This window comes from Lithobates pipiens, unplaced genomic scaffold, assembly GCF_037356315.1.
Source record: "Lithobates pipiens isolate NorthernLeopardFrog02 unplaced genomic scaffold, aLitPip1_a1.2 Scaffold_13, whole genome shotgun sequence".
NCBI lineage: Eukaryota > Metazoa > Chordata > Amphibia > Anura > Ranidae > Lithobates > Lithobates pipiens.
Genome location: NW_027507718.1, coordinates 31,196,309 through 31,221,864, shown reverse-complemented (window position 1 = coordinate 31,221,864; position 25,556 = coordinate 31,196,309). Strand labels below are relative to the sequence as shown.

Here is a 25,556-nt window from a genome sequence, read left to right as displayed (position 1 = left end):
TTAGTATTTTACCCCCTTCCCTGCCAGTGTCATTTACACAGTAATCAGTGCATTTTTATAGCACTGATCGCTGTATAAATGACAATGGTCCCAAAATAGTGTCAAAAGTGTCCAATGTGTCCGTCATAATGTTGCAGTCATGATACAAATCACAGATCACCGCCATTACTAATAAAAAAAGTTAATAATAAAAATGCCATCAAACTATCCCCTATTTTGTAGACGCTATAACTTTTGCGCAAACCAATCAATATATGCTTATTTTGATTTTTTTTACCAAAAATATAGAAGAATACATATCGGCCTAAACTGAGGAAAAAAATAGTTTTTATATATTTTTGGGGTATATTTTTTTTTTCTAAATTGTCGCCCTTTTTTTTTGTTTATAGTGCAAAAAATAAAAACTGCAGAGGTGATCAAATACCACCAAAATAAAGCCCTACTTGTGGGAAAAAAATTTGTTTGGGTGCAACGTTGCACGACCACACAATTGTCATTTAAAGCGACGCATTACTGAATTGCAAAAAGTGCTCCGATCAGGAAGGGGGTAAGATTTTCCGGGGGTGAAGCGGTTAATCTAAAGAAAATGCTGATTATTGATCAGAAGAGTGACCAGCAATTGTCAACTTACTGATGTTATAGCCTCCCCCTTTCTGCATAGAACAGCTAACTCATGAATGAGAGCCATAGAGAAAGCTCTGATATGCTCAAAGTAGCTTGTATTTTTTATTTTATTTTTAATTGTCAAATTTGTTTATTGAATTCTAACAATTAGCATACATAAGTACATATGGTGGCAGCAAAAGAAAAGATCACATATATGGTAATAATATTGAGTTGTAGTTCCAACATAAACTAAAACAATTTTAGCATGGATCTAACTACTCAAAAGATTACGTCATACATTGTATAAGAAAGGATAAAACCAACTTAGACCAGGTTAATATAAGATGACCTCAGATAAAAAAAAGGTCTTAAATATTATCAAGAGTATAGTTTTTAAATAATAATAATAAAAAATTATTATAGAATCTAAAATCTTATAATACATATTGTGGTCACCCAGGGATTCCATATGTTCTCAAAGTTGGATATTTTATCTTGAGTTATAGCCTCTGTTTTGGCATGGATCATTGCTTGCTTGACTCTATTTTTAGTTTCAGCAACTATTAAGTACGGGGTTTTCCAAGCTTTGGCAATTGTTTGTTTCACAGCTGCAGTGATCTGTAATAAGAGTTTGAATTGGTGGTAGGAGAGAGTGGCCGGTTAGGGATTTCCAACAGTGTTGAAATAATAAGAAATACATCTTTCCAGAATTTTTTTGCTACCGGGCAATCCCACTGAGTATGGAGATATGATCCAAGATCACCAAAGCCACGAAAACAAGATGCGTAATAATTTGGAGCATATTTCATGATTCTGACAGAGACCAAATACCACCGTGTGAGTACTTTGTAATTTGTCTCTAAGGCAGCTATATTTTGTGAGGATGACTTAGTTGTGATCCAAATCTTATCCCATTCGTCTGCTTCCAACGAAAACCCAAGATTCATCAACCACTTAGGCACATATGATGGTGGGTCTGAGTTGGGTTTAGTAATAGGATGAGTGTAAAGAGTTGAAATAATTCCCTTAGTGTGTGGGTAACGTTTACATATATTTTCAAAGCAAGTTCATTTGTCTAAATTAATTCTTCCTTGTATATAGGGCATAAAGAAATGTTTAATCTGAAGATATCAAAAGAGCTCTGAATTAGGAAGTTTGTGATTTTCACATAGGTCAGGGAAAGTTTTGAATGAAGTAGAGGATGCTAGTTCACAGAGTTGAGTTAGATTAGTGGAGGTCCATGCTTTAAAAGATTTAGGGTAAGACCAAGCAGGATAGAAAAGTGGATTTTTAAGAAATGATAAAAGAGGTATATTGGGAGATTGTAGTCCATTTATTAATTTAAATGTATCTCAAATGGCTAGTGTATGTTTATTTTTAGGATTATTGTTTTCTTTTTACGGTCGAAGGAATTAGACCATACGAGATTGGTTATTGCAATCTATTGATTCCAGTGCATCCCAAAGCGGAATTTCAGGTTTTGCGTGATATTTAGGGATATGGGCTAATTGAGATGCATGGTAATAGGGGGTAAAATTAGGAAACATAAGTCTCCCTTTCTGCTTTGGAAGGTAAAGAGTGTGTTTGGGCAGATGGGGCTTAAAGAAGCCCAAAACGAAAGTTAATGCCTTACGTTGTAGTATTCTGAGAAAGTATGCTGCAGGGATAGGTAAAACTCGAAAAAGATAAAGAATTTTGGGCAGTATAGCCATCTTTATTACGTTAATTTTACCTATTCCGGATAATGGTAGAGAGGACCATTGTGTCAGAAGCATAGATATTTGACGCAAAATTGGAGGATAATTGGCAGTGAAAATGTCAGAAAGATGGGTGTGAGAGTTATCCCTAGGCGTGAAGTGGACCATGAGAAAGGGAGGGATGTTGGTGCTTGTTATAAAATATGAGGAGGTAAAGATATATTTAAGGCTATAGAGTTTTAAGAGTTAATAATTAAAACTAGCTTGTATTTTATTCCTGTTTGGTATCCAACCAAATTTCCGGCATGAGGAACTGTCCGGGAGACCATGGGAGGAAATTCTTCAGGGCCCTTACTTTGGTTTCTTTGTCTCCCACTCATAAGTTGACTCAATTTTTCATTTTCCACAGGGCTTATAGAACCCTACCTTTCTTTCATGTCGTTGGTTGTAGACACTCCCCAGGATGTTTTAAGTGTGGGGCTTTGCCAGGCGATCTGATTAACCTCCTCTGCTGTTGTCCAAAACTAGTAAGTTACTGTGATACAATAATCCTTAAACTTGACGAAATATATGATATTTCTATTCGTAGTCACCCACTTCCTTGAATAGTTGGATATTTGGTCACCCCTGGATGCTTTCACCATTACTGTGTTGCTCATACAAAACAAAACTGGTTCTCTGAACTTAATAAGCTGATAGCATTTGAAAAAAATCACATATAAACAGGGGCTCCCTTAAAAAATACAATCTTAGTTGGAACCGCTTTAATGAGACTGGGGATGTCCTAGATTAACTTTCTGAGACCAGGAATGCACACACAAAGATGTGAATAAGCCTTTTTGAGATGAGGTGCAAAAAGTATGCTCCTTGGTATCCTTTAAGCCCCGTACACACGAGAGGACTTATGTCCGACAGACTTCCGAAGGAGTTCCGTCGGAGTTCTGCCGGAGTTCCGACGGAGTTCTGACGGACTTTTCGGCGGAGCGGACTTGGCCATACATAATCACACTAAACTCCGACGGATTCAAACGTGATGACGTACGACTGGATTCGAATACGGAAGTTCATAGCCAGTAGCCAATAGCTGCCCTAGTGTCGGTTTTAGTCCGTCGGAATAGCATACACACGAGCGGAGTTTTGGAAGGGACCGGGTCCGGCGGAGTTCCGTCTGGAAAATTTGAAGCATGTTCCATATTCTAAAGTCCTTCGGACTTTGGCGAGTCAAAAGTCCGTTGCAGCCCACACACGATCGAATAGTCTGACGGACTCAGTCCGTCGGACTTTGGATGTTGAAAAGTCCGCTCGTGTGTACGCGGCATAAGTGTTTTTTTCATGACAATTGCCTTTATTTTCTATGCCTGCTCTCTATGGGGTTGTTTTACGAAAGGCAAATAGACTGCGCACTTTGCAAAGTACAATTGCACTCTGCAAGTTCTGTTGCTCCAGAGCTTAGTAAATGAGGTAAAGCTTCACTTTGCAAAGAATACCCAATCAGGTGCAAGTAAAATTTTAAAAACAGCCTTTTTGCTTGTATATGATTGGATAATGAAATTCAGCAGAGCTTTTCCTCATTTACTAAGCTCTGGAGCAACTGCTCTCGCATAGTGCAAATGCACTTTGCAAAGTGCACAGTCTATTTTCCTTTAATAAATCAACCCCAATGAGCCGTTCATCTGATATTTTTTAATGCCCTGTTCTTTCATGGTGCTGCTGTATTGCAATGCTTGTACAATTATCGTTACCTGTGTAACTGTATTGTTCATGTTTGTGTTACTGTATGTCTATAGGCACCTCATAAGCAGAAAATAAAATCTGAATAAAAAAATAAAAAGTTCAGGCATACTGGCAGTCCTTGGAGTAGGCAGATACAAGCTTTAATGCAGGTTTATTCTATACTGTATGTGTTAAAGATACTGTTATTGTGAGTGTTTTTAAATATATTGATGTCTTTTCTTAACCACTACAATACAGGGCACTTTCACCCCCTTCCTTCCCAGCCCAATTTTCAGCTTTCAGCGCTCTAGCGCTTTCAGTGACAATTGCGCGGTCATGCTACACTGTACCCAAATGAAATTGTTATCATTTTGTTCGCACAAATAGAGCTTTATTTTGGTGTTATTTATTCACGACTCCGTTTTTTTTTTTTTGCGATATAAGCGCAAAAATTGCGGAAATTTGGAAAAAAAACAATATTTTCTTTTTTCTATTTGAAAAGAAATCCAATAAAATCAAATTTTGTCATAAATTTAAGCCAAAATGTATTCTGCTACATGTTTTTGGTAAAAAAAATTCCGTTAAGTGTATAATAATTGGTTTGTGTGATCACGGATATATGTACGCAAATGATCATGTACATATGTGTGCAGGTGATCACGTACATATGTGTGCAGATAATCATTGGGACATGTGATTTTAGTGGGACATATGTGGAGGACATGTTTTTATTATTAGGGACATGTGTTTTTATTATTTGGGGACATGTATGTTTTGGGGACATGTGTGTTTTGGGGACATATGTGGGGACTGTGTTTGTACTGTGTGGTGTGTTGTGTGTTTACACTACACTGATGATCAGTGAGTAAAAAGCTGTAAAAAGCAGCCCATACTCACTGATCATCAGCCGGCTGCAGCGTTCTGCTCTCCTCTCCTCAGCGGTGACTTCCGTGTGAGGAGAGCCGATTGCCTAGCAACCGGCTGTTTGTTTACATCACATGACGGCCGTGATTGGACACGGCCGTCATGTGATCAGGAGGGCCAATCACAGAGCCCTCCTGCCGATCTGAGATGTGCCGTGTCCGGGTGACACGAGCACATCGGGATCGCGCCGCTGCGCGGGCGCGCGCGCGCGCGATCCCGCTACTCCTGAATGACGTTCCTGAACGTCATATCAGGAGTAGACGGCTCCCACCCGGCCGTATATATGCATCGGCCGGGTGGGAAGTGGTTAAGTAAAATCTGTCCTTCCTCTTTCATTTGGTTAGTGCTAAAATACATGTAAAGATGTTTAAAAAAGGCAATTTAAAATGTGTCTCAGACTCTGAAAATGTATGTTACTTAGCTCAATGCCTTCTGAAGTTTAAGGTTTAATGAAGAGAACAAACAGATGTACTGAGCATCACACAGATTTTAAAATGTGATATATCAGTACACAGTAAATTAGAAACTAAACTGTTTTTAATACTTGGCAATTTTACTATTACTCATTCAATAAAAGTTTAATAAACACAGTATTTCACATGTACCCTTCTATGCTGCAGCTATCAAACATTGCAATTGCTTATACCACATCTAGACGTGACTGCTATAATTAACTATTTATAATGAATACCACTATTAAACTTGTATCAAATATATTAATGGACCCAATTACCATGATAATTTTCTGGCTACTTTTTTTACTTTACTGGTTGCCTGGCATAATTTTATATTTTGGTAAGTTGATCATTGCAAGTCATGTTGTGCCATTATCTCTGATGGTTCATGCCCTATTTCATGTTTTCATTTGTGTGTGTGTGTGTGTGTATATGTTTTTTTTTAATTACACAGAATGATTTTGTTTTTTTTATTATTTGTATAAAATCCTTATTTTACAAATGGACATTTCATATTAAGGTACTTCCATACTTTTGTGTGTGCAGTGCTTACTGTGCTGTCTAATAGGAAAATCCAGTGCTAGCTGTGCACGTGCTAGAGGATCTAGAAGGCATCACCCCTATTAGCAGAGTAGGAGTAATGTGTCTCCTCTGACTCATTCAAATATGTGTAACATCATCCTGCTATTCTGGTCTGCATTCAAAACTAAGCTTCTATTGGAATTTTTGCCACCAGTTTATAAAAATTGTAAATATCAGATGTATATAATTACCTGTCAAAAAACAAACATTTAGGAACTGAATGAGAAAAAAGTGCCAGTGCTTTTTAATTAGTTGCTTAATTTCTGGTAGAGCAGTGGAAACATTGTGGGTGAGCTATACTGATACCATCATGCTATGCTATGAAGCAATTATTTATTCATATTCCATGGATCATTGGTATCCTCCACATACACAGGGACAAGTTTTACGTTACTGGTGGGTGGGATAAAGCTTATGTCTACCTAGGAGGAAAAATGTTATCCTGCCCAAAGGCTTATAAAATCTGCAATCAGGGATACAAAAGTTGGCTAGACTTTGGATTACCACTAGCCGAGTAAAAGTACTATATAAGTATTATATGTAAAAATATATAGAATTGGTGAAATATCTACAGTTATCTACACAGCCCTATCGTTTAAAAAATGTAATATGGTAAGCAACAAAACAGTCATCCTTACCAGTAGTAATTGTTACCTAGGTTGTTTCTGTCTGCTTTTACCAGTGCTTGAAATATCTATGGTGTCTAGTAGGAAATGTCCAACATTCAGTTGTGGCAACAGGGAAATTGCAGAATGTGTGGTACTGGATCTATTTTTAGGCTATTGTGACTACAGTTCTAAAAATAAAAAACTACATTTAAACATTGTACTTTTTATACAAAATTGATAACTTGTCCGATTAGCTAACGGAAGTGACATTTTCTCAGCTGCGCATGTGTTCCACAGCTACCAGGTTTGCTCATCTCACAGAACACCTGCAGTCAGAAAAAGGCAGGGGACATCTTAGTACACCCAGCTAAGTCTTGAATTTCACAGTAATTTTAGCAATAAAGTGAGCGTATACCTCTGCAACTATCCTTACCTATCTTACCCACCATCTAATCACTACCTTATTAGTTTCACTCTCTTCCTCTCCTCCACCTTCACCTCCTCTCCCTCCAACTGCCTATTGGTTACCCGTAGAAACCTATGCCATCTCAACCCTTCTCTTCTCTACTCTTCTACTGCCCACCTCTATGACAAAATCGCACCCCTGTCCTGTACCAACCTAGCCACTTCTGCCTACAACACTTCACTTCTAGCCTAACTGGACACATTGGCCCCCCTCACTACACACAGAATCGGGCCCCGTCCCCTTCAACCTTGGCAAACAGATGACACTAAAAGTCTGAAAAAACACAGCCATGCTCTTGAGCATCTGTGGCGTAAGACGAAGTCCCAGAAAGATTTCAGCCAGTATAAATCTGTCCTCCATAAATACAATTCCTGCCTTCTCACTGCCAAGCAGACCTACTTTATCTCTCTCATTAACACCTTATCATTTCGTCCCCATCAACTCTTCTCTACCTTCAGCTCACTACTTCATCCTCCACTGCCTCCACCCACCAACTCACTCACTGCCCAGGAGATCGCCAATCACTTTAAACAGAAGATTGATACAATTCATGAGGATATCTCGACTGTTCAGTAACCCTCCACGCTCCACACTTCAAGCCCACAGATACAATCATTTCATACTTCCCTCTTTCAACCCCGCCACTATAGACAAGGTTGCTAAACTACTTGCTAACGCCATTATAACCAACTGCCCCTGGATCCTGTTACCTGGTAAATGCTATGTTCACCCTCTGGCTCTATTCTACACTCTCTAACCCACATCTTCAATCTCTCTCTCTCTCTTCTGGCATCTTTGCTAACTCTGTAAAACATGCAGTTGTCAGCCCCATACTTAAGAAGCCCTCACTGGACCCATCCAATCTTACCAACCTACACCCCATCTCCTTGCTCCCCTTTTTATTCAAACTCCGTGAATGTCTGATCTACAACTGACTGAGCAACCACCTTGCTGATAATAGCCTTCTTGATTCCCTTCAGTCTGGATTTCATCCTCAACACTCCACAGAAACTACTCTCCTAAAATGAACAAATGATCTACTAATGGCCAAAACCAAGGGACACTATTCTGTACTCCTATTACTGGACCTGCTGCCTGTGATATGGTTGACCACCCCCTCCTCATCAAAAATCTCCATGCCTGGTCTCTGTGTCTGTACTCTTCACTGGTTCTCTTCCTACTTATCCAACTTCACCTTTAGCGTTACTTACAATTCTACTTCCTCCTCTCCTCTTCCTTTCTCTGTTGGGGTCCCCCAAGGTTATGTTTTTGGACCTCTCCTATTTTCAATCAGGGATGAGCTTTATGTTCAAGTCAAACTCATGTTCGACTCGAACATTGGATGTTCGCCAGTTCACCACACAGCGAACAATTTTGTGTGCTTGCGGCAAATTCAAAAGCCGCGGAACACCATTTAAAAGTCTATGGGAGAAATCAAAAGTGCTAATTATAAAGGCTTATATGAATGGTATTGTCATAAAAAGTGTTGGGGGGCCTGGGTCCTGCGCCAGGGGACATGTATCAATGCAAAAAAAGTTTTAAAAATGGCAGTTTTTTTGCGGGAGTAGTGATTTTAATAATGCTTAAAGTGAAACAATAAAAGTGTAATATTCCTTTAAATTTCATACCTGGGGAGTGTCTATAGTATGCCTGTAAAGGGGCACATGTTTCCCGTGTTTAAAATAGTCTGACAGCAAAATGACATTTCTAAAGGAAAAAAAAGTCATTAAAAAGTACTCGCGGCTACAATGAATTGTCGGTCCGCAATGCACATAAAAGTTCATTGATAAAAACGGCATGAGGATTTCCCCACAGGGGAACCCAGAACCAAAAGTAAAAAAAAAATGCATGGGGATCCCCCTAAATTCCACACAAGGCCCTTCAGGTCTGGTATAGATATTAAGGGGAACCCCGTGCCAAAATTTTTTAAAAAATGGTGGGGGAGTCCCCCTCAAAATCCATACCCGACCCATCAGGTCTGGTATGGATTTTAAGGGGAACCCCGTACAAACATTTAAATAAAATGGTGTTGGGTCCCCCCAAAAATCCATACCAGACCCTTATCGGAGCACGCAACCTGGGTCAGCTGATAGCCTTCCATGGCTTCCAATACCATCTCTACGCTAATGACACTCACATTTATTTATCTACCCCTCAGCTCACTGTTTCAGTCTCCTTTCATATCACTAATTTACTATCCGAAATATCAGTCTGGATGTCACACCACTTCCTCAAATTTAATCTAATCTAAAACCAAACTTATCATTTTTCCTTCCCCTTGTACCTCTTCTCCTGATCTTTCTGTCAAAATCAATGACACAACTATAAGCCCATCCCATGAACTCTCCTTTAAGACACATCCAATCACTGTCCAAATCTTGCCACCTCAATCTCTGCAACATCTCCAAAATACACCCCTTTCTAACCCATGACACAACAAAGCTCTTAATTCACTCCCTGGTGATCTCTCGTCTCGACTACCGCAACTCCCTCCTCATTGGCTTTCCTGTATATAGTCTATCCCCCTTCAATCCATCATGAATGCTGCTGCCAGACTCATCCGCCTTACCAATCGTTCTGTGTCTGCTACTCCTCTCTGTCAAGCCCTCCACTGGCTTCCACTCACCCAACTAATTAAATTCAAAATACTAACAACTACTTACAAAGCCATCCACAACTCTGCCCCCAGCTACATCACTGACCTAGTCTCAAAATACCAACCTAATAATTATTTTCGTTCTTCTCAAGACCTGCATAGATGATATCTCTTTTCCTCCAGACATAAAGAGTGCCCCCTTGTCCTCTGCTATGACCAAGAGAATAACTCACCACCAAGTTCACTTATGTATTTATACATGTTGATCATCAAGAGAGAATAAATTCAGTTCAGCTAATCTATTCTCATAGCTGAGTTTCTCCATGCTTCTTATCAGTTTGGTTGTTCTTCTCTGCACTTTCTCTAGATCCCCGATATCCTTTTTATGAACTGGCACCCAAAACTGAATTGCATATTCCAGATGAGGTCTTACTAATAATTTGTACAGGGGCAAAATGATATCTCTGTCTCTGGAGACCATACCTCTCTTAGTACAAGAAAGGATTTTGCTTGCTTTGAAAACTGCAATTTGGCATTGCATGTTATTATTAAGCTTATGTTCTACTAGCACACCCAAATCCTTCTCTACCATTGATTTCCCCAGTTATACTCCCCTTAGTATGTATGATGCATGCATATTCTTAGCCCCCAAGTGCATAACTTTACATTTATCAACACTTTTGGAAAAAAAATTTTTTTCGTTACTGCGAAATGTTGTACAATTTCAGTTTTGGCACACTTGATGTAACCATTTAACAACAATTTTATCCCAGTGAATTGAATATATTGCAAAGATTTAACCAAATATTATTTCAAAGTATTACCTTGCCCTGTTCAGCAGAAACTGATACTTGGTTCAGTAAGTGCTTTCTAAAAACGTCTGGGGGGTGTGGTAGGGCCTGCCTTCCTTATCATCACCTGAGAATCTTGGTGTTGTGATATGAAAAGGGGCATAATTTCAATCCCATATTAGACATACAGAAAGTTTGTCAGAAAAATTAAAATGCCTATAACAGTTGATGTCTTCATTCGGACTTCCATCTCCATATACTTTTGGCAATGAGCCAATCACGCAATCATTTCCATTTTCCAAATGGAGCCTTTCTCTAAACCAAAGCACAGGTTGAATGATCACATTGACATTATGCTTTAGAATTGACTTACCATTTTTCCAATCATCATAACATATGGTCCAAGATACTTGTTGACACCAAAAATATCAAGCAAGCGTATATACCAGTAGATGATGTTTACACAGTATATCACTCTCCCGTAGCTGCTGTAAGGTTGCTCTTGTAAGCGAAATATCATTCCAATAGAGAAGAGAAGGATAGAGATGAGATCTGTCACATTCCAATATTCCTGCAGCCAAACCTTAAACTTCTGTAACAACTTCCCTGGTTCAGACATTAAGATCTGTGTGGAAACACAGCACATGACCACAATCAATACTTGGGATGACAGGAACTTTATGTCCAATATTGATTGAAATTTATAAACACCATCTATAAACATGCATTTCAGGAGAAAGATCGCAAACAAAATGTAATTTATAACATCAGGTTCAGCTTGTCAGGACATCATATCATATTTAATGTCATAATTCTGTTCATTTCTTTCAGAATTACCCAAGGTGGAATTATTTAGCACTTGTATTTTTATTAATGCATTCTATTTTTCATCAAAGAAAGCATACAACATAAATGGGACCAATCAAAACAATTACAGTTTACAATATTTCAGAGTATCACTTCATCAGAATCTAGATACAGAAACATGAATACAGTGTACATACATCATAAGCAGATACTACATAAATTATAAGCAAATATATTGCAAAATACAACAAATTGCTCACTAAATTCTTATTGTTATCAGTAGCAATACCATTCTTGCCGATCTCGATAATTTACTGTATGTAAACAGAATACCCAATATTCAAACTTTTAATTATAAAACAGGAGCAGGGATAGGGATGAGCCCAACCCCAGTAATGAAGTAATGACAAGTAAAATGAGTTCTCAAAAGGCTGTAGCCAATGGGTATTAAGGATGGGGCTGGTGCTCTTATGGGAAAAGAGGAAGAGTTAAAGAGTAACTCTTTTGTTGAGAAAAATCACTGCCCATGGGTGATCCATGTCATTGCAAGGATTTTAACAAACTTTGTTGCAGATTCCTACCTTTCGTTTTTCTGAAAACACCCCTGTGTTTGTGTCCATTTTGAAAGTGTATCTAATGGGAGTGGTATCATAATTATCAACCAGCTGCAGCACCTGCAGGGCACTAATGAAGAAAGCTTCTGGGTCTGCATCCCTTTAGACATGATTTCTTATTGGGAGTAGCTCACCAAAAATTAAATTTCTGTTGCAGGGGATCCCTGGAATCTGACTTGTATCTTAGTGAAGACTTCTGGGAAAATCAGTAAGCCAATCACACAAGAAGGAAATTATGTTTCTGGGGGAGTTTTGTACACATTTGGACACCTCCAGGTAGACATGCTGCATTGCATTTTCAGAAAATTACAGAGCTGCAGATTGAAAAGGAAAGGTATTTTTTAATAACATTCAATTACAATATGACTTGTGTCGCAATTATATACTCTATAATATTTTTTCTTTATTTGCTATTTTTCTTAAAGTGGAGTTACAAGTTAGTTAAAAGTTATTTACGAAAGTGGAGTTACCCTTTAAGCCTGGTATACACTGTAAGGCCGCGTACACACGGGCGGACTGTCTGATGGACTTGGTCCGCTGAAACGTGTTTCAGCGGACAATCCGCTCGTGTGTGGGCTTCAGCTGACTTTTTCAGCGGACAGTCTGGCGGACTAAGTCTTTCGGAATTTCTGTAATATTGTCCGTCCAAACTTGGTTTCAGCGTACAGTCCGCTCGTGAGTAGGCAAGTTGGACGGACTAAGTATGGCGCATGCTCAGAAATTATTTACTAGGCCGAAGGTTGCATTGCAGTGTATTGGACGTCGTATTTCTAGTCCCGTCGTACGTGCTGTACACGTCATTGCGCAAGCTTTCAGCGGACTGTCTGTTCGTCGTGTGTGGTCAAGTCCGTTCATTCAAAAGTAGGACGGACTGTCTGTCGGATTGTCTGACGGACTTAGTTGGACGGATAGTCCGCCCATGTGTACGCGGCCTTAGTCCCTTTTCAATCCAGCAGGCTGAATGAAAAAAGAAAACTGACAGATCACCATACTAACATGCGCGATATTAGTGCAGCAGTCTCCCCCACTATGCTATTGTATTCTGACAGGGCTATCCCCCTGGTAGTTATTGGCTACCAGTACTGGGTGGGATTCTTGTTCCACCCACCCCCCCAGTCATTGGCTGCCAGTACTGGGTGGGATGCTAGTTCCCCCCCCCCCCCCAGTCATTGGCTGCCAGTGCTGGGTGGGATGCTAGTTTTCCAGCATGCTCATTCGACAGAAGCTGGACTTGAGATTGGCTTCCATTGGATAGACAGTTGTACAGACAGGCCGAAAGTTGGTCAGTTTCTACTGGCTGGTTTTGGCCGATATTCGCCCCATGTGTACCTGGCTTTAGGAATTTAGAAGGGTTGGGGAGTCCACAAGGAAATAAGACCTTCCCCTTACTACAGGGAGGGTGCCAATGCCAGAAAACACCCAATAGCATGGAATTTAAGCTCCGTGTCTGGCATTTTAAATACGTACTTGGTGAAGAAAGGTCATCACCCAGAAAACAACTGTTTGTATTCATCTGTACATGAGAACTCCAACCAGTAGATCCAAGTAGTTCTACATTTGTTGTTTGAGCCCTTGATTGAACCGTTCAGATCTTCCATCATTCTAATGTCTTTAGCTTGATTCAGCCATTGTGCTATTGTTGGAGGAGTATGAGACTTCCAGTTGACTAGTATACAAGTGCATGTTGCATTAACTAAGTTAACCACTTGCTGACCAGCTGCCGCAGTTTAACTGCGGCAGAATGGCTCGGCTGGGCGAAACAATGTTATATAAGCTTGCTTTGCCCTGTGGCCATTAGGGGTGCTCGTGCGCTCCCTGCTCACCCACGGAGCCAATGCAAGTGACATTAACAGTCGTGATCACAGCCGGGCTCCTGCTATCGATCGGGGTACACGGAGAAACGGCATCTGTGTGTGTACACACACAGTTTCCGGTTCTCTGAGGGGAGAAGTGACAGATCGTCTGTTCATACAGTGTATGAAGAGCGATCTATTTCTTCCCCTACACAGTCCACTCCACTCTTCATTTAGAACACACTAGGGAACACATTAACCCCTTGATCACCCCCTAGTGATAACCCCTTCCCTGCCAGTGACATTTTTACAGTAATCAATGCATTTTTTATAGCACTGATCACTGTAAAAATGCCAATGGTCCCAAAAATGTGTCAAAATTTTCCAACGTGTCCGCCATAATGTAGCAGGAATTTTTTATATATTTTTGGGGAATATTTTATTATAGCAAAAAGGAAAAAATATTGAGTTTTTTTCGAAATTATCGCTTTTTTATGCTTATAGCACAACCCCACAGAGGAGATCAAATACCACAAAAAGAAAGCTCTATTTGTGGGAAAAAAAGGACAGCAATTTTGTTTGGCTGCAAGGTTGCATGACCTCGAAATTGTCAGTTAAAGTGACGCAGTGCCAAATCGCAAAAAGTGCTCTGGTCAGGAAGGGGGTAAAATCTTCCAGGGCTGAAGCGGTTAATAATAACTGACTTGCTATTTAGAACTTTAATTAAAGAGGAACTGGAGTTTTCTCACATAATTTGTAATAAACACATCTTTGCCATTCTGTAGCTTCCCTCCAACCACTTTGCATATTATTCTATATATACTTTGATTCTGTACTTGCCAAATATGCTGCAGAAATCACCCTCCACTAAGTCTGGCTGCAGCCATTTTAACTGTGGGCAGTTGAAGCAGCTGACTGTTTACTTCCTGGATTTACACAAACACACAGAGGCAGACCTCCAGCTCTGCAGCTCTGATTGGCCCTCTTATGACTCACCCCCCCCCCCCCCCCCCTCCCGTCCTGGCAAACTCTCAAAAAAGTGAGAGAGAGAGCTGTGCATGATGTCAAACGCCTAAGCATTTTTCTAGACAAGAAACATGAAGTAGGCCGTATAAGGTATTTACTGGCAGAAAAAAAAGTTTTACTATCCAAAGATAAAACAACAAGGGTAGAAGATTTAATAGATGGAAAAATGGAAAAATTACTGAAGTTCTGTTTAATGTGCAGGGAGGCACGGATTTTCAAGTATCTATACTCCCATATTTGGTTAGTGACTTCACAGGAATCCGATAGCCCTGTGCCCATAGACCATCACAATCACCAGATCAGAGTGGTGGGGAAGAGACCCTTTTCCTCATCAACATAGGGACAAGGATCTCCCTCTCAACGCTAAGGGCATGTGGCTTGGTATGATTCACAAGGTGGGGTCTGCATTCTCATCTCCTCCTTTCCTGGCCAGCCAGATTGTATGTTTGAATCTGGTGTGGATTTTAGGTGGGACCTCATGCTTTTTTATTGTATTTTTGCATATGGTTCCCCCTTAAAATTCATATGTGTGTGGTATAAATATTGGGCGGAGCATACGCCTTTTTTTTTTGTGTGTGGCTTCCTCGCTAAAATTCATACCTGAAGGGCCTGGTATGAATGTTGGGGAGCCAATTATATATTTTTTTACACAATCCTGGCTACTTTGTTTATATACAACCATCAGCAGGAATTCCCCAGTTGACAGCTGAATGAATTGAAAGGGGACTCTGAGCGATTTGCATGCGGTTTTGCGTGTCGCATAGGGCCAGCCCATTCACTTCAATGAGCTGCCCTATGCGCATTTGTCGACAGAGAAGAAGCTCCTGCTCCTTTTCTGGCAAGATTTTTAAAGGCGCGATTTGCCACATAATCCCGTTGCACAGCAAAATGTGCCAAATGTCGCAGCGGAGGGGGGGGGGGGCAAGCATGCAGAGCTTCCCCTTTGGGTGAAGCTCCGCTTTAAGGCAACAGTTGCTGAAATGGAAAGAGTATATAGAAAAATGCACTTTACATTATTAGGTCATTAGTCAAACATGAAAAAATAAATCTTTTCTGTGTATTTGACACTTGGGGGTTGATTTACTAAAGGAAAATAGACTGTGCACTTTGCAAAGTGCAGTTGCATTCTACAAGAGCAGTTGCTCCAGAGATTAGTAAATGAACAGAATATCTCTGTTGACTTCCATCATCCAATCATGTGCAAGCAGAATTGCAGTTTTTTTTTATTTTCTTGCATGTAATTGGGTAATCTTAGCAAAGTGAAGCTTTACCTAATTTACTAAGCTCTGGAGAAACTGCACTTGCAGAGTGCACAGTCTATTTGCCTTTACTAAATCAACCCCTTGGAATGTGTCATTTACGGGCTCCACATGCAAGTCAACTGCCTATTCAGAGTTCATCTGACCATTGTATGGGCCTTCATTGTAATATCTGATAATAATCAACTTTCCATTTTGGATATAAATTAATAATGACTCTGAGCACAATAATAATTGTCTGTCATAAAACCCTTTTCATTTTTCCACCTCGTGATTTTTGTTCTTAAAATCCAATTTGCTTTGACATGGATCGTGGTGATCTATGTCAAAGCAAATGGGATTTTAAGTCCTTGTGTATAGCACTCAGCCATTCCTCTTTGGGACCCAAGATCTGTCCATGTCCTTTACTCTACAGCTATCCTCAGCTGTAATGCTTTAAGGGACAGATTTTAAAAGCCAAAAATTAACACACTAAAATTACCTAAAATGACAGGTATTTATTTAGTTAGTATTATGTTTATGATTACTATTATTATTTGATATTTTCTCTTTGCAATTTACTAGCAAAAATGTGCTTGCCTTTTTTTTTTTTTTTTTTTAATACACAGGACAAATAAATGCACTCCCTAGTGTTTTTATGCGTATTAAAGAGCAACACCAGGCAGGAGATATCAATTGGGTAACCTCCAATGCTGCACGCAGTGAGTCAGAAAGTCCACTGATTTATGTTAATCTGGGATTTATATAATCCAAATATATACAGCTTTTATAACTTTCTCACATAAAGTGGAACCACTGGCTGTAGTCACATGATGTAGTACAATACATATGGCTTAATCTACAAGGAATGCCATTGCAAATACCATGGCTTCTTATTAAAGAGGCTTGTATACAGCTGTCTAAATAGAAAAATAAAACTCTGGACAGATAGGCAACTTTGTTTGGTGTGTACAATTAAACATATTCTGCATTTTTTTTAGTAAGGCAAGTGGTGTAATGGATCTGAACCACAATCGGGCTCAAGGTTAGATATCTGCTGCTGCTCCTAATATGAAATGTAGATGTGCATGCACGCCGGGAGTAACCACTCTGAAATCTGCTCAGGTCGATTACATCCTCATCTCTGTTTATTGCAGGGTGGTGGCCAACATTTTATAAACAAAGGACAATAAAGCATATGTCATCATGTAAATGCGGTCAGTCTAAAAGGTACATCTTATTGGCTGAAATACAAGAAGAATGCAGAAACTTGATGCTGAGGCTTGGTTGTTGCTGGTTCTTCTCTTTACTTCCTCATACCTCCAGTGCGGGGGCAGCAGGGTTTTGGCGCTTTGGTTCCAAAGCAGAGCTAAGCTGTTTACTATATAATAAGTAAGGAGTTTCATAGAAACATGTATACCAGGGATCAGGGCTGGACTGGGACAAAAATTTGGCCCTGGACTTCATGCAGAACGGCCCACTTTAATTTTGCAAACACGCAAAAAACAGTATATAAACTGTACACAATTGCACAAAAACGCCCCTAGAGAGCCCCCCTTACATCAGGGTCTCCAGAGAGCCCCTCTTACATCTTGGTCCCCAGAGAGCCTCCCCTTACATCAGGGTCCCCAGAGAGCCTCCCCTTACATCTGGGTCCCCATATAGCCTTTCCCTTACATCAGGGTCCCCAGAGAGCCCCTCTTACATCAGAGTCCCTAGAGATCATCCGCCTCACATCAGGGTCCCTAGAGAGCCAACCCCTTATATCCGGGTCCACAGAGAGCCTCTCTCTTACATCAGGTTCCCCAGAGAGCCTCCGGCTTACATCAGGGTCCCCAGAGAGCCCCTCCTTACATCAGTGTCACCAGAAAGAGGGCAGGTAGTGGGCCGGGATCCTGTGGTTGGGCCCCAGATTTGGAACTATAGCCCCAAAAGTCCCCCCAGCGATGCCACTGGCTGTCACTGAAACCGGCCCACTGAGCCATCGGCCCACCGGGAAACTCCCTATAGTCCCTATGGCCAGTACATGCCTGCCAGGGATGAGCTTTATGTTTGAGCCAAACTCATGTTCGACTCGAACATTGGCTGTTCGAACAGCGAACAATTTTGGGTGTTCGCAGCAAATTCGAAAAGCTGCGGAACACCCTTTAAGAGTCTACGGGAGAAATCAAAAGTGCTAATTTTAAAGGCTTATATGCCTGGTATTGTCATAAAAAAAGTGTTTGGGGACCTGGGTCCTGCCCCAGGGGACATGTATCAATGCAAACAAAGTTTTAAAAATGGCTGTTTTTTCGGGAGCAGTGATTTTAATAATGCCTAAAGTGAAACAATAAAAGTGTAATATTCCTTTAAATTTCGTACCTGGGGGGTGTCTATAATATGCATTTAAAAGGGCGCATGCTTCCTGTGTTTACAACAGTCTTTTGATTATTTATGCTCGTGTCCCATAGACTTAAACGGTGTTTGCGTGTTCGAACTAATTTTTTGCCTGTTCGCATGTTCTGGTGCGAACCGAACGGGGGGGGGTTGGGGGGGTGGGGCGGGATGGGTGTCCGGCTCATCCCTAATGTATACACATAAGAAAATAGGCATTTTTATGAATATCATTATGTTCATTACATTTCTTCACGGTGGCATGTACAAGGTTCAGCCCATTAATCTCTAGCAGCCAGATTGCTGTTTACTGTAGTCAGCTTCCTTATTGGATGATCTTTGATTGATGGTTCTCCTATATCACTGGCGATCAAGTCTCATCTTTGCACTATGGAGGTTATTTACGAAAGGCAAATTCACTTTGCACTACAAAGTGCACTTTAAATTGCTCTGAAAGTGCACTTGGAAGTGCAGTCGCACTTTGCACTTGTAGTTTGCGCTTGTAGTGCAAAGTGGATTTGCCTTTAGTAAATAACCCCCTTTGTCTTTTTTTAAAGAGTAGTTTACCTTTTGGGCCATAGAGTCAGTTTTGTTTTCCCCTTAACTTTCTAACCAGTCCTGGGAATGCGAGGGATGTTCCTTTTATTTATTTATTTTTTCAAACGCTTTTTATAAATAATAAATCAGGCATATTGGTATATTTTTAAGCAGTTAAATCTCTGAATTCAAATTAGGTTTGCCTGCATTGGCACTGCAATCAACCTGTTTGACTGCATTTGCAGGAAAACCAGTCTATTGTTAACATAGTACAGCAAATCCTAAACTGGTATCATTGATAAAAATCTGTGCCATCTTCAAAGTATTGCCATCTTCAAAAAGAGACACAGATTGGCAATGTCGTCGTTATATATGTGTAATTTTTTTCTCACTGATACCTTTCCATATAATTGAATTGCTTTGGATTGAACTAGATCTGGTGCATTATGGTAAATGCACTTAAAAATTATGTAAATAACCTCTTAGTCATCTGATTGCCAGTTGATTGTTCATTACTTGATAAATATGCTCTAGAATATTTTAACTATATTAGATCTTTGTCTGGCTTTATAACGCATAGCTGGATAACTCAGACAATCCTCAGTGTATTGTACAACAAAATTCGCTTTTTTACTCATGCTTGTTGATCATCACTCCCTTATTATCACACTAAGGCCGTATTGGTTCATAGCGGAACTAATAGTACAGCACAATTCATGAGATTTTAGAGACCTCTAGTGGCCGGTCTGCAAACTTCCACATACATTTTTCAGGCAGAACTTTCACATTGCCGTAAAATTGCTGTTAAAAAACACCCTTATGCCGCATACGCACAAGTGGAATGTCCGACAGAAAAAGTCAGACGGAAGCTTTTCATCGTATATTCTGACCGTGTGTATGCCTCATCTGACTTTTTATTACGAAAATTCTGACGGACCTAGAAATAGAACATGTTTTAAATATTTCCGACGGAACCAATTCCTATCGGGAAAACCACGTGTCTGTATGCTGTTCCGACGGACCAAAAACGACGCATGCTCTGAGGCAAATACCAGACAGAGGCTATTGGCTACTGGCTATTGAACTTCCTTTTTCTAGTCCTGTTGTACGTGCTGTACATCACCGCATTCTTAACGATCAGACTGTGGTGTGATCGTGTGTATGCAAGACAGCTCCAGCGGAACTCCGTCGGAAAAATCTTCGGAGTTTATTCCGATGGGAAAACCGGTCGTGTGTACGCGGCATTAACCTTGTTCACAACATGGTGCAGATATGTCAGTTTTTCTGCATGCGTTCGCTATGTGCCCTGTTCACACCACAACATGCCGTTTTTTTCTTCGCAGGAATCTGCAACATGAGCTCTTTTCTGCACAGGAAAAAAAAAACTGATATGACATCAACATTGGTGTGAACAGGGCACATAACTGACATGGATGAAAACTGATGTTAACGTGCATGAAAGCTCACTGAAACATGCATGAAAACTGATGTGGAACTCATGTCTCTGAAAGTGAAATCTGTGTGATTTTCTCATCAGTCCCATTCAGTTTTCATTCACGTATGGTGTGAACAAACCTTTACAATTTGAACATTTCAGAAATTAATTTGCCATAAACTGGAATGTTAAAAAGAAAATCATCACAGATAAATATAACCTTCAAGTAGAACTATATAGAAAATAAACACTTAAATAACATTAAAACACATTAGTTAACACTTAAATTAACAAATAACATTAGATGTAATGATAACTTAATATGTAAAGAATATGGAAGACATTGTAGTGTGTGTTGGCAATGATGCGAAACACATGATTGTAGAAAAAAAAGTCATGCTTGGAATTACACTGTGTTTTACCTCTCTCACTTTTTCTATTCCCAGTGTAAAGATGTATGAAATAACAATCCACTCCTGCATTGAGGGCCAGCGGTCCATTTTTACCAATACAATATAATTGAAGAGCATAAGATAACCCATGTAAGCCATCTGTATAAAGAAAAACACAACAGCGTTATAATAAAAAAGTCATTGTATCAGAATACAAGGCTGTTTTACACGTGTTCCTTTTTCCCTATGGTAATTTTGACATTACATTGTTTGGTCTGCAAAAATAAATCTTACACGGTGCGAAATTCATTAATTGAATTAGAAAGAGGGCTATAACTAATCCTTTTGATGACTATCTGGTGATCAACATACATTGGTGTAAGATTATGAAGGATTATTTTAATAGGGTGGGTCCAGAAGCAGCTAAAAGGTATAGAGTTGCCACCCCTCGACTTGAGATTGTTATGCTTAATAGCAAATCTGGCCCTGCTGTAATTCACTCTACGCACTACCAAAGCCCATCAAAGAATACCCAGTCCCAGGGATATGGGAAATCGTTCACATCTGCCTGCCATGTGACAGTGCTTGGTACAACTGACTTGGCAGTTTCCTAAATGGGTGGGAGAGGGCTGAATGTAATGTACGTATGTAAATTAAGACTTTCAGCAAGTTTAATTAGCATTGGATCTTCTTGGAATCTGGTACGGTTTTGAAGATAAATTTGGTTAAAGCTGCAGGTAATGGCATGTACCTTATTTTTTATTTTAATTTAGGGAATTGTGTGAGACAAAAGCTTTACTGTAACACAATCATTTGAGGCTCATTCCCATAAACAGGGAATGTTGCTGCATGTTTCCATGAAACCAAATACAAGAATAGCTGAAACAGACTTTTTTGGTGCCTGTTTCCATCACTGAGCTGCCTGCATTTTCTGTGCTGCACTATTTGAATGTGCCAAAACTTAGAGTGGTTGTAAACCTCAGACATGAAATATGAACAAAGCCTATCCCTCTATAGTGTGTAAGGTGAAAGACCCCCTGCTGTCCTGCAGCACTCCCCCCCAAAGCCCCCCTTTTACACTGAACCAGTTCTTTCCAGCAATGGCGACAAGCACACCAGCTCCAACCACTGTCTCGGTCCTCATTGTATAGATTGATAGCAGCACAGCGATTGGCTCCCGCTGCTGTCAATAAAATCCAATGATGCTGGAGCCTGGGGGTGGGGCCGAGTCCTGCTGTCTGTGTCAATGGACACAGCAGCAGGACATAGGAGTGCTTCTCTGTGGGCGCACTCGATGCAGGGAGGAGACAGGAGCGCAGCTGGGGGACCCTAGAAGAGGAGGATCGGGGGCCACTCTGTACAAAACCTTTGCACAGAGGAGGTAAGTATGACATGTTTGTTGTTTAAAAAAAAAAACACAAAGCTTTACAACCCCTTTAACATGCTCTGTCAGTACCCACTGCCATCCCATCAATGATGGTTTCTCAAGTATCTAAACTTCTAAAACTGCAAACTTCCTGTCTGTCTCTGGTTTAAACTGTTTCTGAGTCCCTGCCCTTAAAAAAAAAGGCAGTTAATTGTGTTTAACCAGAACAATCATTTCATAAACTGAAATTTATGTACAAAATACTACACAACAATCATTAATTTTGTAACCTTGCAGTAAATTCAGATCTGCCTGCTAAAAGCTTTAGTACCATAATTTACTAAATGAGCAGCCCTCTATTACCAGGGCATCAATGTAGCTTTTTCCTTTCAGAATCTGAATAAATGTAACTATCCTTCCCCTATTCAGAAAACTCTCAGAAGACCTCCAGAAGTGGTCCCAGTTCCCCACTTTCATGGTTTGGGAGGTTACATTCTATTAATATTAATATTCTGCCAATTTTATATCTTTTCAGAAAGAACTCAATAGATAACTCAAAATCTGATCTTCTTTCTCTCCAAAGGAGATTGTTAAAATTAATATGGGGTAATAAACATTCTGGAGTTAATAAGCGGATGCTATAAACCCCTAAATGCCAAGGAAGACAGGGAATGCAAGGTCTCATAAAATACATTCATGCTGCACAATTAGCTCAACTAATACATTTCCACACTCTGAACCGTCATCCCACATGGACCATAACCCAATCACAAACGGATCTGAATACAATGATATCATTTGAATATCTTTGCAGGAATCTGGACAGGATGACAGGTCATATCTCCATAATATAGTCCATGTTATCCTTACTTTATATTGAAAAATGGGAACAGGACCTGGGTAAGGAAATGAACTGGCAGAATGGCATAAATTAGTATTTAGGACATCTAAATCATTTATACTTCAATAATGAAGGATATTACAAGGTACTATTAGGCTTCATGTACACAGGACATTTTAAAACCTCTTCAGGGTCTGGTATAGATTGGCGGGGGGACCCCCAGCCATTTTGTTTTAATTTTGGTATGGGGTTTCCTTTCAAATCCATACCAGACCCAAAGGGGCCTGGAATAGTTTGAGGGGGTGACTGCCATTTTTTTTCACAATTTTTTATTGCCGGCAATGTTTTTTTTACATTCAGCTGTCAGCTGTTGTTAAGGATGTGTCGGCTGGTTTCAACAAAGCTGCTTGAAGCTTGTTGGAAACTTTGCAACTGCACACTTTGCTATTGTACTAGCTGAAGCCTGTGTGAACAAAGCTTTAATGTGGCATACAGAGGTTAAAAAACCTTATTAGTATCGCAATGATCTGAGTCTTTATTAAATCTGTGATGTAATGTACTAGGTACGATCAAAAACATGTAAAAGATATTAATAAGCTAGCACTCCCTTTGAATATCCCCTACTACTGTGCAGGATATATATCAATACTATGTACTGTTGTAGTAATAATATTAATAATGTAAGCAAGTATAGAAAACTTACTGTATAAAACCAAAATTTAACTATAGGTGCATTGTAAAATTCATAGATCTTCCTTCCCAGGGGTATAAGCCGGTGTCTTGGATGCTCCTCATCATCTTTCTTTCTGGATGAATCTCCATTACCTCTTGCCAACATTGCCTGTAAAAGAGTATATTTGATTTGTTACTCAGAAGGTGCATAAGCAATATGTTCCGTGTTACAAAATTTTCCTTACTTCATTTTCTTTCCAGGTAAAATTTTGCCATTGTAGAGTTTTCAAAGTGTACTGCATTTCTACTGTACTTTTTGTTTCTTATTTTGTTTTTAAGATAGAGGGGAGAGAGATTAGAGCACCTGTCAGGTGTTTATTGCTGTCTGTGCCCCAGTCCACTGTCCACTGATCCCCTGCTGATCCGAGCAGAGCGGGCAGATGACAGGTTCATGTCCATTCAGTTTATGTAGAGTAGACATGGACACAGCCTGCTCTGTTTTACTGGTTTACACCAGACTTCCCTCGGATCTGATCCTCCTATACAGAGGAGAACAGATCCCCTTCCGTTTGTTTTCAATGGACTGGATCAGACTCGTAGATTGGTGTAAACGGACACAAGTCCCTTTACATCCGCCAGTCCATAGGGGTGAATGGACCCAACGGTTATGTGAAAGGGGCCTTAGGAAAATTCACCCTCTCTATTTATCCTATTTACCATTATCATCAAAAGGGAGAGAAAAATAAAATTCTAAATTTTGGGTTGACACTAGAACGAGAATAGAGGGGAAATCTTCTGGTGACCCTGATTACACCCCAGGATTTCCTCACTTTGAATGGATTTCCTCCCACTTCTTGTTGTGGCTATTGGACAGAAAGTGACTGAAAACCTCCCCAATAGGACACAGATGGCAAAAAAAGACTGATAGGGGTTATACCCATCCCTTTTTCTATCCAAAATGAAAAAAATAAAAGTTTTGCATTTAGTTCTACTTTAATTACATATTTTTTATAACTGCAAAATAAGTGTTAAACACAAATAGGATTCTTCTCCGACACTTATTGGTTATAAGCAGTCCTAAATTTGTTTGTGAAAGAATTTCACCTTTTAAGGCCTTGTAATGCTGTTTAAAAACTGTCCAGATACAGATACAGTCAGCAAGATTTATGGCACCTTACATGCAGCAGATGCTCGTGGTTCTTCTAAGCCCACAGTCACAGGTTACATTTAAGGAACATTCATTGTGCATCATAGATCCCAGCTGTCCATCATTGGAGGGGCTGTCTCTCTTTCAGACCAAATCCCTCTATCCCTTGTACAGCTTCAGATGTCCCTCTTTTTGATCTGATGTGTACATTCCTATACAAAATGTACTATTTTACTACCAAAACTGTAATGCTGCACTGAACTTTTATCCAACCTCTATATTACTGCATTTGTTATTTTGAAAAGCCTATCTGAAGGAAAAATAGAGGTCAAAGAAGCATTTTTGTGGTTTAGCCAGTGATTAGTGCATATTAGTGCATATTTTATGTGGTGGGGACTAGTCATTTGGTTTGATAAAGAGGGCCTCCTGTCTGCCCTGAAACGTGTAGCCACATCCCCTCCACTTCCTGTCATCACTCAGCAGAGAGAGGTGCTGATTAGAGCCGCGGCCATCTTGCCACTTCTGGAAGCTGCCAATGCTTGTATTCCAGCCTGAAGCCTGACAGCTGCACTTTCATCAAGAACTCTGCTTCAGCTAACCATGTGCTTGCTGAACTCTGCAGCATTACGGTGATCCAATGCTGGTCTATATGGGTCTATGACAAGCCTTGATCCACTTTTATCTACTGAGTGAATTTTTTATTGTCTTTTATACTTTTTTTTAAACTAAATTGCTACACCTAGATGGAGGCACCCTCCTGTGTTTGTTTTTTATATGGGGACTAGTCATTTGCCTACATACTGTGTGAAAAAAGTTGGGAGGTATGATGTATACCTTCTTCACAAAGACTTGCAAAAGAAATGCAATCGACATTAAC

At 39.9% G+C, this 25,556-nt stretch overlaps 1 protein-coding gene across 2 annotated transcripts in view; it reads right to left on the bottom strand.

The window, feature by feature from the left end:
- TRPM3 (transient receptor potential cation channel subfamily M member 3) overlaps positions 1-25,556 on the bottom strand; it is a 264,979-nt gene that overhangs the window by 67,670 nt on the left and 171,753 nt on the right. For both annotated transcript variants that reach the window (XM_077474953.1, XM_077474954.1), the window contains 3 exons: positions 23,564-23,701; positions 20,684-20,812; positions 10,812-11,063 (listed from right to left, as the gene is read on the bottom strand). In XM_077474953.1, coding sequence (XP_077331079.1) covers positions 10,812-11,063; positions 20,684-20,812; positions 23,564-23,701 — 519 coding nt within the window. The remainder of the gene's footprint in view (positions 1-10,811; positions 11,064-20,683; positions 20,813-23,563; positions 23,702-25,556) is intronic.